Source organism: Alligator sinensis, unplaced genomic scaffold (genome assembly GCF_000455745.1).
Source record: "Alligator sinensis unplaced genomic scaffold, ASM45574v1 scaffold470_1, whole genome shotgun sequence".
In the NCBI taxonomy this organism is placed as follows: domain Eukaryota; kingdom Metazoa; phylum Chordata; order Crocodylia; family Alligatoridae; genus Alligator; species Alligator sinensis.
Genome location: NW_005842487.1, coordinates 701,649 through 718,533, shown reverse-complemented (window position 1 = coordinate 718,533; position 16,885 = coordinate 701,649). Strand labels below are relative to the sequence as shown.

The window sequence follows — 16,885 nt, the reverse complement described above, 5'->3', positions numbered from 1 at the left end:
ACATAAACAGGAAACAACTTTATTGTAATATATAATACTCTGCTGAAAGTCTTCATTTCTTTATTTAGAAGTGGAAATTTTAAGTACCACTGAAAAACAAGGAAAGCAAAATCATTCAAATGTTAATATTTGGCACTGCTTTTCATTCCTTTCCTCCTGACCCTTGTTGCTTCCTGAAAAAATATACTTAAAATACATTTTAAAATATTTTTGAAACAAAAACTAGTAAAATCTTCCAATAGCAGAAGTCTATATCATGTTCTATTACTACTCATAATTCTAATCATCATTACTCCTCCTTCCTTCACACATTGTTCACCATCTCTGGCTGTGGTATTGTAAACCCTTCATCCCCCACTCACTAAGCAAGTCTTTAGCAGATTCTGAATGATGGACTTTTAGTATCAAAGTAGCCTTCTACCACTTCAGTTAAGTAATACCTTGTATGAGTTTTTGATAGTCTCCTTTGTGGTCTAGCCACTAAAGAAGGATGTGACTCATCCCTTAGAAAGATTTTATACTATGCATAATTTATGGCCTGAATCTGGAAAACTTACTCTCATCTAGTACCAGTGGCGATGTGTAGGGGGTGCATGGGGATGCACATGCACCCCCTGAGAGAGCTGGTAAACACCCTGACAGACCATGCTCCCCACTTAGGTGACAGGCGGGGGGGCAGGTGGGAGAACCAGTGCCCCCCCTGCAAGCACCAGCCAGGGAGTGGGAGTGCGGATGAAGTGCCATGGCCACTTCCAGGAGGCACCACAGCCGCTTCCCAGTCAGCGCAATTAGCCACAGGGGAATCCCCCCAGTCACTGACTGGACATGCCCCCCTGACTGAGGTGGTACCAGTCGCCCATGTCTAATACCCAAGGATTTTCATCCGATTAAGGCAAGTATAAAATTGGGTCTGACTAAATCTAGAAAACGCAGGAGGGGGCATTTACAGAAGCTCATTTGTGGTTTTGCAGGGCCAAGAGAATCAAGCCTATCTTTTGGGAAGCATTCTGGAACAAAGAAGATCTGAAGAGCTGAACATTTGAGTAATGATGTACGCTGGACAGCCCTGATTAAGGCTAGCTAACTAGAATCTTCAGGAGTTTAGAAGATATGCTGGGATTCAAAGAAGGTGAACAACCAAACCAACAGGAAGAAAACCAACTTCCAAGAGAAGTGGTGCTGGCTCCTACCTTGGGGGTCTTTAAAAGGAGGCTGGATGAAAACTTTGCTGGGGTTGTCTGACCGCAGTACTCTTTCCTGCCATGGCAGGGGGTCAGACTTGATCTGCTCAGGTCCCTTCTGACCCTACCAACTATGAAACTATGAAAAATATGAAATTACCTAAACTCATCAAGAAGCAGAGGGAAGCCTCTTTCATTTTAATGGAGAACATTACTATTATTTCAGGCTACTGCTTGCACCAGGAGCAAGACATCTCCGTCCTGAATCAAGTATATTGGCTGCCCAGTAAAGCAGAGACAAACTGAGAGTGAGGGGAGGAATCCCCCTTTGAAAAACAATGGTATCAGGAACAGTAAGTTCTACAGTCCTAATCCCCTAGTGTGTAGGAACTAGGGCAAAACCTCCATGCACACAAGTTTTTAGATTCATAAATTTACTGCTGTGTGTTTGGATCAATCCAAAAGGAAGTTGGAATAGATTATGCGGATCTGAGTTTGTGGAGATGAACTAAGGGTGTGGATGCTTGAGCTTGTTTAATTTTAGGATTCCTTTAATGGTTATATTTTGAGTCTCCAAAAAGAACTAGTGTGACATCACTGAAGGAGATCTACACTGTGTAAGATCTAGGTGTTCTTGTGTTTATTTATCATGCCCCAAATCACAAATGATTTCTAGCTATAGTATATCACTCATGAGTAGGGTGGCTGTTGACACATCCCCAGAATACAGCACATCGCCTGTAGGGAGGCAGGGGTGGTGCACACGGTGCACTCCTGCAGCTGGAAGTCAAGCTTGCTACTTGTTGGTGTGGGGGAGCCCTGGATCAGGTTCCCCTGCACCAGCAAAATGCATAATGAGATCTGATATGGGATCCCACAATTGTGTCTGCTGTCATGTACACGTGGCATGGCAGAAAGTGTGATTGTTAGGATCCCACATCAGATTTCAATGCATCTTTACTTTAAAATCTGTCAAGGGCCTAGAGCAACAGTGGTCACATATTCAAATGGAGGGCAGCAAAATCTTTTAATTATAAGCATAACCTACCAGAATAGGATAATATGACAGAATTTGGATTTTGGTTGTTTTACTTATTCCAGAAAATGCTGTATGGATAAGACCCCACAGGAAAATAAGTCAAAGGAGCCTCTGCCAGCACTAATTTGTACAGAATAACCAATAATCTTTGAGTAGTAGATAGGGGAACATCAGCAAAGAGTGTCAGGACCCAGAACGTGGTCATAGACCAAATGGCAATGTTAGTCAGCAGGGGACGGTGGGGTAAGGTGTGGCTCTATCAAATGCCACACCAGCCCTGTGATGAGGACAATGCAAATATATGTGCCTTTAAAAACCCTTGTTGAGTTGCAGGGCAGTAGTTAGGTCTCATAGTCCTATAGTTGGCAGGAAAGCTGAATATCTTCATGGTTGTTACAGGGTAAGTGAATTTCATTAGCTTTGACAGACAACACGCGCCTAGGAAAAGAAAAAAAATATGCCAGTTTCAAACCAAAGATGGACAGCCAACTTTGTAAAGCTTGTCTTATGTTTATGCCTCCTATAGGTCCATGAACATGTATTTTGGCATAAGTCTACAAGTCACAGACTGAAGAGAAAAGGTCAAGAAAGAAGAAGATTGAGGTTGACAAAACTAAAAACAAACCATTTAGAGTAATAAAGGAGATTTTCCCTTAGATGCATAAGGGAAGATTAAGAAAATCAACTTTCTAGCATCCAAAAAGGAAGTTTGCCATGCTGTTTTCTAGTCATTGGCTCCTCTAGAGTGGACGAGAGTATTCTGACAGTATTGGACAACTACTGAAGCTTTAGCCTCAGCTGAGAGGAGCTGTAGTCATATAGACTGAGTGCAGAGTTTGGGCCCTAAATATTATAATTTTATTTTGGACTCAAGTGCTATAAAAACAAATTATTCCTTTTCTGTTAAATTCATGCTGTGTGTCAAATCCTCCCTCCTTATACATGACATACTATATTATTGGTTTCTGTGCAATTAGTAGTAGAGCAAGGACAGAACTTAGCTGTATATGCTTATATAAAGGTCCTAGTAATGCACAAACTACTTAAGTTGCTTGGTTTTTTTTATAGTTATGACTTGCAACTGCTGATAAAAATATTGTTTCTTTACGCGAAAAACTGAGGATGGATCAGGTCTGAAAAAACATGCAGTGAAGAAGAGAAAAAGGTACAACAATAAATAGACTGAAAAGCCAGGAGCAGAAGATCAAATTAAAAATAGCAAGGGAAAAACTAAAGAAAAAGAGTTAGAGGATACTTCTTTTTAAAAGTATTCTCAAAGAGCATCAGATCCCTTATGAAAAATTAAAAAAACATACACACAGAAAAAAATTATATATATTATGAATTACCATGTTTTCTCACATATGACATGCCCCTGAATATAACAAGAACCCAGTTTTTGAAAGGCACCATGAAGAAAAGAAGTTCTTACCTTGTACTACAGGCAAGTAACTGAGTTGTAGCAGCTAGGGGGTAGAGCCTGCTTCTCAGATTGCTGCCAACCCCATGCACTGGATAGGGCCTGTTGACTGAACTGGCATGTCAGCCCAAACTGGCATGCTGGGTCTAAGGCCACAAGCAATGCCCAATCCAGCATTCCAGGTCTAAGACCAGGGCTGGGCCCAATCCATTGCGCTGGGTCTGAGGTCACATGCTAGATTTGGCCAATCTGATCTGCAGGGCAATGTTATTCAGTGGGGGTGGGGGGAGGGGTTTCTCAGGGATCCAGGGATTTGGTGGCAAAGGATTAGTGGAAGCCTTATCTGCTGTAGCTCCTACAATGGGTTGGAAGCTCCAGAAAGTAATATTGTCACTGCCCCGCTGCCACCAACTTTCTGGACCCATGGGAATCCAAATTTTTTGCATATTTTGCGCACTCCAATTTCCAACTGATTCTGGAGAAAACATGAATGTTTTATGAAAGAAAACGCGGTAATCCCTTCCCCCACCTTGCTCAGGCCACTTGCTTGATGAGAACAGGTAAGCAGATTTACATTAAATCTTCTGCTTTTGAATTGCTCAAAGTTATTATTTTCCATTTATAATAGCAAAAGATATTTCAAAGCAATTAACTGGTAAAGTTTGTATAGTGCTTTGAAATCCATAGGTATAAGCTATCACAGGCATGTACTACTCAATGTATTATGATACAGGAACATAGCTTTGTCTTTCTTGAGTCCCTATCAGGAGATCTTTATCATCTCTCTAGTAAAAATTTCAAATGTTATTTGCTTGGGATATGCCTGGGTTGAAAATATAACTGATTATGTAAATTATGTCAACAAGAAGGCAGATATATAGTACTGGCTTCACATCCATTAAATCCTATTAAAATCAATGATAGGTTTTCAGTTATATGAAGCTAAAACACAAAACCAAGTGGCTACAATTTTAATTTTTCTGCCCTCTAAATGTGCTCAGTAAAATACAAGTCTGTCTCTTCCTTAGGATACCCAAAGGAACATCAAAGCTCATGAGAGATACTGATAATCAGAAGTGATGCTGTTATTAGTCTAAATACAGAAGTCACTTTCCGTTAACTGGTTGAGGGCATGTATCAGATAATCTTAAGATACGCAAGTCGCGTGATTTACTGAGGTGCAAGTAAAAAAGGAAGTACTTCAAAATCTATTATTGTAATAAGAAATCTGTTTCTTCTCTTTGTACATCCCGCACCTTTCCCTTATCTTGAGATAGGTGTATGGTATTTCTCTTAACACACTCTTCTCAGTCTCTCTTTTTGTTTTCTATTTTATCTCTCTGGCCAACCTATTGTACTCAGGTTGTAGACTTAAGCCCTCATTTTATATACCTTACTTCTATGCTTGTCAAACAATTTTAGCCATTCCACCACTATCCATCTTTGTTTTTCTCATTTTGGATCAGTAGTCTAACAATTGTTTTGGCATTCTCATAACCCCACATTTTATGATATTCCATGTTCCTTCCTATAGTGCTCATTTCATCTTCACAATGGCCATAATATTTTCCTTCCCAGCTTCCATTAATTTCTTCTTGATGTCTGGGTCTTTCAATTTATCTGTCTGAGAGACAGATCTTGGCACTTTTTTTGGTTGAACTCAGTTAGCGGTAAAATACTATCAGAAATGTATAATCAAAGGAAAACAAGCAAGGTTAAGTAATGGAATATTATTAAGATTGTACATTATACAGAACACTGTAGATTAATCTGTCCCACAGAAGTTTCACAAAGGAAATGAGGAAGAACAGTAGTAGTAAAAATCACAATAGAAAGTCTAAAAAAAGAAAAAGGTGCCAGAAAATGACAATACAATTGCAGAGCTGTTGTAAGCAAGTAAGAAACACACAACAAAGGTGATGCTCAATCTGTTTAATAAGATTTAGCAAGACAAATGAGAACGAATGCTCAATGATTGGAAGGAGTTGTAATAACTAAGACAATAGTGATTGCAAGGACCACAGAGGATTCCAGTTGCTGAGTATATAGGGGAAAGCATCCGCCAACACGTTGCAGAGCAGAGTGAAATAGTATGTGGAAGCAGTGCTTACAAAGAAACATTACAGATTTCAAAAAGACTTGACTACAATAGACCATGCATTTTTTTTATAAGAAAGATATCAGCACAGAGAACACAACAAAGCCTGATATAATGACTTTATACATTTCAAACAGGAATTTGATAACATCTTGCAAAAGGATGTTCTCCAAGCATTGAAAATTTATGGAATCCCCAAGAAACTGATCTTCTCTTGTCTACTTCATTTCCCCCTCTGCACATCATTAATGTGGCAGAGCCACATAACTTCTTTATTGTTGAAGCTTTCCAAGTCCTCATTCTGGGTGGATGGGTGTGCTGCACTGCACATGTGAGGAAGTGGTCAGCCATCTGTGGTGCATCACCACACTCACATATTGGACTGTCCTTTAAGTCATTCTTATGGAGTGTGGCATTAAGTGTGCAGACAGCCATGCCGCTCCCAGCTGTAACTCAGAACAATTTTTGCAAAGCATGCTGAGTTACATTACCCCAGACTAAGCAGAAGTTCATGGTCGGTTCTGCGGGGACGGGAATCTAGCTGTGGCTGGGGGCCTGTAGCCAGGTTCCCACAGCAATGGCCAGGGCTCTCTGTTTTTAGACTGGGAGGGGGAAAAGGCAGTGGAGGAAGCTCATTCGTGAGGTTCCCCAGCTGGTGCTGGGGGTCGGTTATGAATTGGAACCTGGCTCCAATATACCTGCCCCACCCGGGGTGGGGGGGGGGAGCGCTGAAAACCCCTCAGAATGAACTCCCTCTGCTCCCTTTCCTCCCTCCCATTTTGAAAACAGCAACAGGCTGGGCGTTTAGCAGACACAAATTACAAAAGATGCTACATTTTTTAAACGCCTTTATCTGGTACCTTATGCAATGAGGAGTCAGATTTTCACCTGAGTGGCCATTTATGAAGCTGTCTGCAGCCATGCACTTGTGTTTGGTCACAGCTATGAACTGCTTTCTGTGGCCAGATTGGAAAAAAATTGTCACTTCTGTCTGCACCTTAAAGTGTCCAGCTCCAAAGCAAATTCTGTTTAATTTAATCCATAAATTGCAGGGGAAGCTCATACCTGGGTGGATAGAGGGTGTTGGGTTGCTTATGCAGTGCTTGAAACCTACTTATCTACCATTGTAAACCTATCATCATGATGCAACCTGGCCTTCTTCAAAGAAATTGATTAGACTGATAGATGATGTCTACAATAAAGTAATGGGTGTAGTGAGGGTAAACAACTCGTTATTGCAAGACAACTCTAGGAAGGAATCAGAGGTGGGCACCATCACTAGATTTGTTCCTGTGTAAGTCAGGATGCTTAAGTATTAGCAAAGTCAATAAGCAGAGAACACTGACTGCAGAAATTAGATGACTGAGAGGAATAGCAAGTCTCAGGATTATAGAAAATAAAAAATGAAAGGATAAAAACACCCAGGGAAAGAAATAATATTGTTATCAAAGGTCCAGCACAGATGACTACAATGGTCTGGGCACATATAAACAGTCTCACATATATACAGGCTACTTGATGTGCACCCATGCTGAGTGCAGTGCGTGCCCAGAAGAGGCATCACATTAGTTTGACCTGCCTCATCCAACGTCTGAATAAATCAGGCACTTCAGTGGGGCTTTTTGGCGCTTTTATCTAATAGCTGATTCAATCTATACAGATGCTGGGGAGCTGGGTCAAACTACCACACTTCCTCTGCTGGTAAAGCGCTGTGTTTTTTTTTCATGTCTGTCAGCAGCTATTATTACACATATGCACCATATACACCAGTAGGAAATGCTTTGAAACATAATCAAGAAAGTGTCAAAGCAATTTATTCATGGAGTTCACCAAAGGAAAAAAAAAATCAACAAGTGTGGGTTGACAGCATGTGATGAGGCCCAGTTAACCTTATATGAAAGAACAAATTGATTAAGGAGTTAGTGCTGTACTACATAGAAGGGCTTGACCCAAAGCTCATTCAAGTATATTTGGGGCTTTTCATCAAGTTCAGCAGACGTGAGTTTATATTAGCAGTTCCAAATTATTGTTTGGTGTATTGTGATCTGAATGTGTGGAGAGGTTGATGAAAACAGACATTACAAGATAGGAAATGAGGAAAAGAAACAAATTGCTCTGCCTCTGCATAGATACAATTATATATAAAAGGGAAACAGTGAGTTTCAGAAGTTTTTTGATAATTGGAAATAACTGGCTGGTGTTTCTTGCCTATTGAATCCTAAGGAAGGTACAAACTGTTCAGGGTCAAATGATCGGTTTTAGGGAACCACAACACTATTTTGAAAACTCTGCTGCTGATTCAGAAAATTGTATTTGAGAGATTGACAGCATCCTTGCATGCTTGGTCTTGTACTACAAAGATAACTAATACATACTATTCAATATATATTACTAATTAATAGACAAATATATTTTAGGGGTTACAAATTCAGATAAACTTCTCAAGTGTCTTTAGAAACAATGTACAACACAATGCAATTTATTTGAACCTTTGCTGAACTAACAATCAACTTGTCAAAATGCTGGCAAATGAAACCTACTATAATCCAATCTAGAATCAATATGGTATCTATGTTGTATGCTCCTTATGATGGGAGAAAAAAAGTATTTAATTTTCAAAGTTATTTACATGCCTACCAAAGGACGCTTGGGAAAACTAATCTAAATTAACTAAAGGCAGGAATTTAAGGTGGATTTGTTAAACTGCATTAAACTCCTTCATATCAGAAGTGAAGCAAGCTTAACTGAATCAAAGCTATGCTAATTCTGAATACCACTGTACACACAGGGTGTAATACAGTTCAACCTATTCACTTTAAGCATTAATTCAGGTTAGGCTTCCTGGCTAAGTACAGACAGTCAAAAAGCCTGAGGCTGAATCGATTCAATCGTCATAGGCTAGTCTAAGCCAGGGGTTTTCAACATTTTTAAATAAGTGTACCTTGGCAGCCCCCTTTTTAGTAAGTGTACCCTCAAGGTGGGGGTGGCGAGCAGCTACACATGAAGGGGGAGGTGGCGAGTGGCAGAGCAGCAGCAGTGCAGCATCTGTGCTGCCCTGCTCTCGCCCCACCCCAGCCCTGCTCCTGTGAGGCAGCGGTGAGGGACTCCCTGTGAGGCAGTGCTCTGTTCCCACCCACCCTGCATACCCTCTGGGACCTTTCAAAGTACCCCCCAGAAGTATGCATACCCCTGGTTCACAACTCCTGGTCTAAGCTATGCAGATTGAACTGATAACCAAGTGAACAGACATTCACTTTTAATTCTGGAAATTCAGCCACAGGCCTGCAGTGGCCCAGACCAGAAGTGGGGGTGCTAGAGCATGCCTCCCTGCTTGGCTGAAGCAGACAACTTGGGCCGAGGCTAGTTTGCCACCCTGCGAGGGAGGGGTTTGTGGGGGACTGTGAGGATGTGCAAAGCATCTTGGGATGCTGGGGGGACTAAGTTAACTCGAATCTGGAGGGGAATCTGGGACAGAAGTTCAATAAACCGATTTAACCTAAATCATAAGTCTGATGCTTTCTCCATTCAGATTTCTCTTAAACTGGTTTTGGCCATTTTGAAAACAGTTTATGTGCACTGAATTTCTGTTGTGTTACACATATGAACCGGTTTCCAATCACTTATACCAGTTTATGAGTAATTTCTGTCCCTAGCCCCTGAATGTCCCTGTGGAAATAAGCTTTACAGTATTAACCATAGCAACTGGTTTTCAAGTAGTCCAATTCAAAGAGTAAAACATAATAAAAAATGGACTTCACCAGTAATACACAACAGAAAACATACCTCTTCTTCCTCTGTCAACCTGTTTTAATTTTTTTTTAATAGTGGCAAATTCATCAATAAGGATAATAGAAAACAGCCTCAAATTTTTATGATGGTGATTTCTTTACTAGAAAATAGATGCCATACCTGTAATGTCAGGCGGACAATATTTGTTGTATACAACAGCATGTAGTGCAAAATGTCAAGCAAGGACAGTAGGAGCACATTTGCTGTCTTGATGTTGCTTTTATCATCTGCTTCCAAGTACAGAGCTGCAGTTTCTAATAGGAGATTACAGATGTGAGTGACCAGACCTAAGTGGATAACAAACACACACACTTAGCATTAGAAAAGAATATGTTTCAGAAGGTCTTGCCATTCTAAGAACAATACATTATCATCAGAACAAAATTCACTTAAATACTGAAGATCCATTTAATACATTCCCCCCCCACCCACACTCTTGTAATTACTATTTTAAAAAGTAAGACTTTAATTAAGGCCTGTGTACATGAAGCCATTTACAGGATTGAGCTCTAAACTGATACAATCACATGTACTACATACTTTTAGAGTCAGATACTGTTTGTTGGAAAGGATGTCATGTAAATCAAAATCAAAATAGATAAATATATAAACACATAAATAAATAAATTATACCAATTGACTAAAACTACCACTACTATAACTTCAATTCCTGACTTACTGGTATATACAATCTTTAGACTAGTGATTCTCAACCAGAGTGCCATAAGATCCTTTTGAGAGTGTTGAGGGGTGCCACTCAATATTAGCACTGTTAGGTACGCGTGCAAATACCTACATATGATTCACAAAAGAAGCCCACAGATTTCAAATAAGAATCCATAGTGTCAAAAACATTCTGACCTGTTGTGGACTTTGAGTTCTTTGCGACAGAAGAAATAATCTATCATTTTTCCATAGTAAAAAACTTGTGAAATCTAAGGGCTGGTATTTTCTGAGGGGTACCTAATGAGGTTGAGAATCATTGCCAAAGCTTGTGCAATGGACCACTGGCAATGTTGAGTATAGAATGTGAAATTCTGCGCTTTGATTGGTAACTTCCTTTAATGTCTCTTCACTATGCTGTCATTTTATAAGGGAACATTTTAAGTCTTAATGTAAAATGTATTTGGTACACCATTCTATTTCTCAAACTAACAAAGAATCACTTAAAAGAGATGATAAATGAAACATTGAACATTACTAGAAAAACAGTGCTAATGTGGGTTTAACGATAGTAAGAATCTCCTCAAAGCTGCTTTTCTGTCTTGAAATTTTGTTCCTTTTAGAATTTAGGGCTACTGGTCAAATAACTTTTCATGGCTTGCCTATGCCACAAATCATTTTCTGTGTTAGGAATAAATATCTTAATCAATTTAAAATGAGCAGCAAATCAATTCAGATTCTTAACCGCTTTCAAAGAAAATGTGACTTAGTTAAACTTCTTAATTTCTTTTCAATTAGTTTCATAAAGGTTGTTTCTTATCCATGAAACACAATTGTGTTTACTAACTAGATCACCTCTTTTAAGCTGGTAATTGAATCACATCCAAGCTCTGGCTTGGTATATGTACTAATGGAATAGTAAATTAGTAAGGGGATACTGCACTGAGATGCTGCTCTTTACGTGAGAGATTAATCGGAGGTCTTTTCTTCAATATTCTAATGGCTATCTATGATGCAGTTAAACATCCACATGGCAGTTTTCCAAAGAGAGTAGAGGCCATCCTTTGTCTCTTAACCAATATTTTCTTTCTCTGTAGAAGAAGTGTGTGTATTTATGGATATGAGAGCTACTGCTGAGTACATAATAGCTATTGTATTTGGCCACTGCACTGCAGAGGGTAATGACCATGATGGAAAGGATAAGTCTGTTTTGTGAACTGTTTTGGGGTATTATTCAAAGTATGAAAGGTATTATAATGAAACCAAATTCTTTTCCATGTGAAGCTAAAACATTTTTAGAAGATTTCTGAGTTCAGCAATTGTTAAAACAGCTTTGATTTTAAAAAAGAAAATTCTAATGCATATATGTAATATAAAATTCTCACATTATTTCACATCACTTCAGGTAGATTAAAAATTGACAGAGACAGAGAGAAGAAAATTAATCATAATAAAGCTTTAAAATAGGCTACTGCATTATTCAGTCAAGTTTTTGAAGACTTGGAAGTATATTTTCCTAGAGATGCACAAACAATTTCAGCTATACCTCTCCACCATGGATATGCCACTCACACCATTGACCCATTGCTCTAGTGTCTAGCCAAAAGAGCCTGAAGAACTACCACCATACTGACCAAACCAAATTCCTCAGCAAATTAGCTATAACAGAAGAACTCCCAACAACAATAAATTTAAATAATGATATGTATATTCAGAAAGACAAAAACCCTAAACTAAGCAGAGTTTTATCCCCAAGAGGAAGAAATTACCTATTTCATGGGCTAGGGACAGACATTCAAAAAGCTTGAGCCTGAATTGATTCAATCTTTACAGGTTAGTCTGACCTGGCTAGGCTGAACTGGTTTGTAACTGCACAAACATCCAACATATGCAGGGACATGCCTGCAATGGCTCAGGCTAGAAGCCAGGGGGCACTAGAGCAGCTCTCCTGTCCTTTCCACAGCACTGAGCTAGGGGAGGGGGTGGCCAGGCCCCATCAGGATGTTCTGATTAGCCCAGCAGGGAATTGATAACAGTGTTTATCACCCCATTAAGAAAACAACAGAGGAACATTACCAGCTACCTGCTGATTCTGCCTGTTGATTCTACCTGTTGACTTAGCACAGACCATAGCCAGCATGTGATCTGCTAGCTAATACACAGACACTTCTCCACAAGGCAGAGGGGAGGGGAGAATTCCTGCTTAGCAGGGTGTCCCAGGGGAGCTGGGACGCCAAAGGAACCCCGGGGCAGCAAGGAGTCCTACTCACCTCCTGCAGGTCCGGAAGGGCCGGGGGAGGCGGGTACACAGAGGACACCAGCGCAGGTGATCAGCCGGGCGTTTATCCGGCTGCAGCAGAGCAGCGGGGGCGGAGGACGCCTCCCGGAGGAAACAAAAAGCGGCCCCACCGAGGCAGCAGGGCGGTGGAGAGAAGGAGACCGGAGGAGTGAGCGAGAGCGAGGTGAGGAGCAGCCGCCACACACGGCGGCAGAGAGAGGAAGAGGCAGAGCCAGCTCCAAGAGAGGGAGTGGAGTAACCGGCAGCAGCACCGGTGAAAGAGCCAGCGTGTCGGCTGCCAGCAGAGTCGGTAAGGTAACTGGCTGCAGCGCCGGCAGCAGCGCTGGTGGAGGAGCCAGTGCATCGGCTACCAACAGAGCCGATGAGGTAACCGGCTGAAATGCCGGCAGCAACGCTGGTGGAGGAGCCAGCGTAGCAGGTATTGGCAGAACCGGTGAGGCAATCAGCCGCTGCACTGGAGACAGAGCTGAAGGGGGAGCTGACTGGGCAGCAGGCAGAGCCAGGGAGGAAACTGGCTACTGCAGAGCCAGAGGAGGGACTGATCGAGCTGACAGGCAGCAGAGTGGGCGAGGATACCAGTTGCCTCCCCAGCAGCAGGAGCGGTGTGGAATCCGGCCGCATTGGGTGCGGCAGCATTGGAGAACTACCGATCGCATTATAGATAAGAGAGCCCGCAGAGAAACCTCCCAGTGAGCTGGACGCCTGGCTTGAAGATCGTTATTGATGGCTGGCAAATCGGGGGCGAAAGGGTGGCAGGCCAAGGACAACGTGGAAGACAGAGGAGGTAGGGCCTAAGGTGGCGAGTGGCTGGGGGGGAGGGGGGGGCGGAGCCCCAAGACTACCCGCCGAGAAACGCGCCGACCCTAGTGGCGACCCTAAGGGAGGACCCCCCACTCAAGTAACATTCAAAGTCGTGGCAGACGAGTTCAGGGGTCCTCCTGACATCAGCAGGGGCAACCACTGGGGTCCACCCGTAGGCTCCGGACTCACAAGATCTTGGGCCCGGGCGAAGGCAGCACGGGAACACCTCTTAGAGCGTAGGCGGGTACACAGGGATTGGTGAGGGGGAGGAGGGAAGCAGCCCACAATCTGTGCTGGAGCTGCAGCCAGGGAGCAGAGCAGAGAGCCCCACCCAGCTCAGAGAGCATGCTGGGGGGGATGCCTACTTTATCTTAAACCAGCAAGAGGTCTGGGACAGACATTGCATAAACTGGTTTGACCCAAATCAGTTAAGTCTGATACTACATTCAACCAGTTTATCTCAAACTGATTTCAGCCATTTTTAAACTGGTTTATGTGCACTGAACATCTGTTCTGTTACTGGTTTAAACCAGTTTCTGATCACATAAACCAGTTTGTGTGTAATCTCTGTCCCTAGCCATGAAGTCTAGGATGACCCCTGTGGCTGTTATCACTTTTACAGGGAACGCGCACTGAAGAGGGACTGGAGTATAAAATAGATTCAATTTGGTAGATGTAATAGGAACTACATGCATGCACAGGGGAAACATACAACAGTCTTCTAATATTTGTATTAGATTCAGACATGGACAAACTGCACCATTTTATGCAAAAATATAGACCAATGAAAAAGAGGCCTCTGAAGTAACTGTAATGTGGAAGGGATACAAAGTGGACACAATAATAAATAACTACTTGGTTCACATAGCAGAAATCCAGAAAGATTCTAGGAGACCTGGATTCAGGTCCTCAGTGTGCTGCAAATTTCCTGTATGACCACTAGCAAGTAGGGGTCAATTTACCTAGTCCAGGCATCTAATAAGATTGACAAAAGTGTCTGTACTCGTCAGATGCTTAACTCCTGTTGATTTCAATGGTAGCTAGGTGTCTACCCTGCAGAGATACTACATTCACTTTTGGAGAGCTCTTCGGAAATCCGTAAGCTTTTTCTCTCTGATTCCATTGATAAAATGTGATATTATCTCTTTCCCATCTCCCAGGTGTGCTGAGGAGATAAATGCATTAAAATATTGGGATGTGTTCAGAAACTACAGTAATGAAGCCATGTAAGTACTAAAATACATTTTGCCTCTCAGGTATATCCATTCTGACTCATCTCATCCTAGAGTCTCTATGAGTAAGGGAAAAAAACCTGGGAGGTTTACTATGCTGACATGGTCAAAAATAATTGGTATGGAGCCAGGACTCCAAAATAAACTAACACCAGCTGCTTACTGATGTTAAAAATAAATAAATAAACAAAACGATGCTTTACTTTAAACTCGGCGCATTCCCGCGCCAAGCCCTGTACATGCACAGAAGAGGCAGCACCTGATTTGGACCTGGTTTGCCCGATGTCTGTATAGATCAGGCACTTTAGTGGGGCTTTTTTAGTGCTTTTATCTAATAGCTGACCGAATCAGTTTTAGCTAAAAGCAACAAAAAACCCTACTTAAGTGACTGATCTACACAGATGCTTCAAAGCTGGGTCCAAGTAAGGTGCTACCTTTTCCAGTAAAGTGCATTTGTTTTTGTTTTTAATGTTTGCAAACAGCCCAAGTTAATAGCCCTGTAACAGACCATGTGCAAGGGCTCAGGGATCACTGCTTTTCAGTGTTCTCTCTCATGTGTAAGTGGCCTACATGTCCCATAAATGAGCACATATATTGAAAAACTTGTATAGTGTACTCTACTCATTATCAGGGCTTGCCTATGTGACACCCAGAAAAAAGGGATTGGACAAATTCTTAGAGGAAAGGGGTATCAGTAGTTATTGAGCATGGGAGTTAGGGATACAGCCACTGAATTAGAACTTTCTAAACTTTAAATGCTAACTATTGCAAGTGAGAGAGGAACAGCAACAAAAAACCCAGGTCATACCCAGTTCACTTGCTCTTTCAGTGTCCATTCTGCCATGTGAGACGGGTTACTGGACAAGATGGTCCGATCCAATAAATCACAATTCTTATGTTTTTATGTACCACGGTGCTAAGTGAAATGTTCCCAACTTTTTAATAGATGAACCTAGTTAAATTTCTCTCCTGATACATCCGCACCAAAAGACTGCACTAGAGTGCTACAGTGAAGCACAGCACTACGGCTGTGTGAAGCTTCGGTCGCTGATTCGATTCAGAGGAGATTCGGCCTGATTCAGTGGCTGAACCTCCAAATCTGAATTGAATCAGGAGACCCATTAATCTCTCCAAATCGAATCTGAAGTCTCTGATTTGATTCAGAAAGATTTGACGATTCAGCCATAGACACAGCTTTAAATGTTTTATCTATGTACCTCAAGGTACCAGGCATGGCTCATGAACACTGAGACAGTACAGCGGATGGAGCATCCCACAGGAGCATGGGGGGGTGCCCTTTGTGCTCAGCAGCAGACCCGGAAGTGGACCAGAAGTACTTCCAGTCCATTTCTGGGTCCACCACAGACTATGTGGGGAACCCCCCCCCCCCACCTCAGCAACTGGTGCCTCCTGGGGGGGGACCTGGGATCCCCCCACAGCCGATCACTGAGCCAGGGAGCCGTGGGGGGGGAACCCCGCATTACTGTGGGACGCACCATCTGCTCCACCATCTCAGCATTCATGAGCTGCACCTGGTACCTCAAGGTATGTAGAAAAAACATTTAAAGCTGTGGCTATGGTTGAATCGCTGATTCCCTGAATCAGAATTGAATCTTCAGATTCAGCCAAATCAAATTAGGACAGTGATCTGAATCAGCAAATTGAATTACTGTCCCCTGAATTGGGCCAAATTTGAACTGAATACTGCCCGCTTCGCACACCACTACACAGCACACCTGCTCCACTCATGGTTTTCATAGATTCATAGATGTTAGGGTCGGAAGGGACCTCAATAGATCATCGAGTCCAACCCCCTGCATAAGCAGGAAAGAGTTCTGGGTCTAGATGACCCCAGCTAGATACCCATCTAACCTCCTCTTGAAGACCCCCAGGGTAGGGGAGAGCACCACCTCCCTTGGGAGCCCGTTCCAGACCCTGGCCACTCTAACTGTGAAGAAGTTCTTCCTAATGTCCAATCTAAATCTGCTCTCTGCTAGCTTATGGCCATTATTTCTTGTAACCCCCGGGGGCGCCTTGGTGAATAAATACTCACCAATTCCCTTCTGTGCCCCCGTGATGAACTTATAGGCAGCCACAAGGTCACCTCTCAACCTTCTCTTGCGGAGGCTGAATAGATCCAGTTTCTCTAGTCTCTCCTCGAAGGGCTTGGTCTGCAGGCCCTTAACCATACAAGTGGCCCTTCTCTGGACCCTCTCCAGGTTATCCACATCCCTCTTGAAGTGCGGCACCCAAAATTGCACGCAGTATTCCAACTGCAGTCTGACCAGCGCCCGATAGAGGGGAAGTATCACCTCCTTGGACCTATTCGTCATGCATCTGCTGATGCACAATAAAGTGCCATT

General features: G+C 42.4%; 1 protein-coding gene across 1 annotated transcript in view; it reads right to left on the bottom strand.

The window, feature by feature from the left end:
• Window positions 1–16,885, bottom strand: part of ULK4 (unc-51 like kinase 4) — a 457,838-nt gene that overhangs the window by 104,302 nt on the left and 336,651 nt on the right. Inside the window, exon 33 of the mRNA XM_025212836.1 lies at window positions 9,648–9,814. Coding sequence (XP_025068621.1) covers window positions 9,648–9,814 — 167 coding nt within the window. The remainder of the gene's footprint in view (window positions 1–9,647; window positions 9,815–16,885) is intronic.